Raw genomic sequence first — 2,138 nt, 5'->3', positions numbered from 1 at the left:
TTTCTCCCGTGTTATTATCCAAAGTTAATCTAAACTTGAATAATGTACTTCATTTGAGTGTAATAATTATGTTGGTTGTTGTTTGTGGAAGCGCCAGTGAATGAGCTCCATTAACTGAGTTTTAAACATCACTTAAATAGAAGATCCGCATAGCATTTCGTTTTTGGGATATTTCTAAAGTGTGTGTGTGTGTGTGTGTGTGTGTGTGTGTGTGTGTGTGTGTGTGTGTGTGTGTGTGTGTGTGTGTGTGTGTTAGAGCTGATGAGCCAGCCGGTCAGCTGGTGCAAAGTGGAGGCTCTCGCTGTGAGGACGGATCTCGTCTCGGTGGTCAAAGACCTGTCGCCGCCCCCCATAACCGTCATGTCCATCAGCCTGAAGACCATCCAGAACCCAAAGACACACCACAACGAGGTCAGGAGCGTTTCCTGTTGTTATTCATGTTGTTGTTGTTGTTGGAATGCTCAGATTCCTGATGGTGATTTCTCTCTGCAGATCGTGTCTCTGGCGGCTCTCATCCACTATGAGTTCCAGATGGATAAAGCTCCTCCTCAACCTCCGTACCAGGCAAACTTCTGTGGTGAGTCTGTCTGTCTGTCTGTCTCTCTCTCTCTCTCTCTCTCTCTCTGTCTCTCTGTCTGTCTCTCTCTGTCAGTCAGTCAGACAGACAGACAGACAGACAGACAGACAGAGCAGCAAAACAAATCAAATATCTGAGAACAATCTATTTCCCATGCATACTATACACATTTGTCAGTGTAACACATGGATGCAATATCAATTTAAAGCTTATTTGACCACAGAATGTCTGAAAGATGATAAAATTAACAATTTTCTGCATCTGTTTAATGAATTTCTTCTCGTTTCTGCAGTGGTCAGTAAACCGGTTGACTGTATCTACCCCTACGACTTCAAAGATGCCGTGAAGAAAAAGGTAAGAAAAATCATTTATTGATAAATTGACAACTTCTTTTAAGACGTTAAAGGGTCAGGAAACATTACAATCAACTATTTTACAATCAGCAATTCAATTAAAAGGATGTTTCTACAGTCCAAAAAGTTTTTATTTTAGACTTGATGGAGAATATATTTGCCTTGAAACTTTCTTCAATGTATGTGAACGACTTCAAAGATGCCGTGAGGAAAAAGGTGAGAAACGATAAGTGTAAATTGCCAGAAAACTGCTATTAACCACAAAGTGAACTTTTTTCATGTGTGAGTTTAATACCAAGACGTAACTACAGAAAGGCAGTGAGTTAAGTTTTCACAAAAAATTGATTCTATAAAACCTAATGGAAGATATCACAGGTTTTTTCATTGTATGTGACACAAACATTTTGAAGTAAACAGTTATTTTTTGTAATGATTGAGTGTTCTTGTTTTTGAATGTGTTATTTTATACCTCGGGACTGTGAGAAGCAGTATTTCGATCTTTCTGTGTGTTACAAACATATTTTGAGATTGACAATAAAGTTGACTTTGACTTTGACTCCTTTGTCAGAACGGTAAAGTGGAGATCGCTTCTACAGAGCGGACTCTGCTCGGCTTCTTCCTCGCCAAGATGCACAAAATCGACCCCGATGTTCTGGTGGTGAGTACAAGATGCTGGGCTGATGACTTGTATCCTGAATGAAGGCACATTTGAGCATGCTCATCGTTATTCTCTTCCTGCAGGGTCACGACATCTTTGGCTTCGACCTGGAAGTGATTCTGCAGAGGATCAACGTGTGCAAGGTGCCCCACTGGTCTAAGATCGGACGCCTCAGGAGATCAAACATGCCCAAACTAGGGGTGAGAAGAATGAAACCTCCTTAGGAGTCAGAATTCTTTGATTTTGAGAAAAAGTCAGAATTTTGATATTTTGGGGGAAAAGTCAGGATTTTGAGAAAAATGTTGAGATTTTGAGTACAAAGTTAGAATTTTGATATTTTGGGGGGAAAAGTCATAATTTTTATATTTTGAGAAAAAGTCATAATTTTTTTATTTTGAGTGAAAAGTCAAAGTGTTGAGATTTTCAGTAAAAAGTCATAATCTTGAGAAAAAATACACAATTTGGGGATTTTTAGAAAAAAGTCCGAATTTTTCCATTTTCAGAAAATACCGTAATTTTCGGACTATAGGGCGCACCTGAATATAAGCCG

At 39.1% G+C, this 2,138-nt stretch overlaps 1 protein-coding gene across 1 annotated transcript in view; it reads left to right on the top strand.

Annotated features, from left to right (window-relative positions):
- The window catches only part of LOC104940781 (DNA polymerase alpha catalytic subunit-like), a gene marked incomplete at its 3' end in the record, with an annotated part of 18,903 nt that extends 17,115 nt beyond the window's left edge, over window positions 1–1,788 (top strand). The window contains exons 15-19 of the mRNA XM_010765758.1: window positions 257–411; window positions 493–577; window positions 870–931; window positions 1,499–1,588; window positions 1,672–1,788. Of these exons, the coding sequence (XP_010764060.1) occupies window positions 257–411; window positions 493–577; window positions 870–931; window positions 1,499–1,588; window positions 1,672–1,788 (509 nt within the window). The remainder of the gene's footprint in view (window positions 1–256; window positions 412–492; window positions 578–869; window positions 932–1,498; window positions 1,589–1,671) is intronic.
- Between the last annotated feature and the right edge of the window lie 350 nt (window positions 1,789–2,138).

Source organism: Notothenia coriiceps, unplaced genomic scaffold (genome assembly GCF_000735185.1).
Source record: "Notothenia coriiceps isolate Sejong01 unplaced genomic scaffold, NC01 NC01_scaffold00002653, whole genome shotgun sequence".
NCBI lineage: Eukaryota > Metazoa > Chordata > Actinopteri > Perciformes > Nototheniidae > Notothenia > Notothenia coriiceps.
This window is presented reverse-complemented; position numbering and strand designations above follow the sequence as displayed.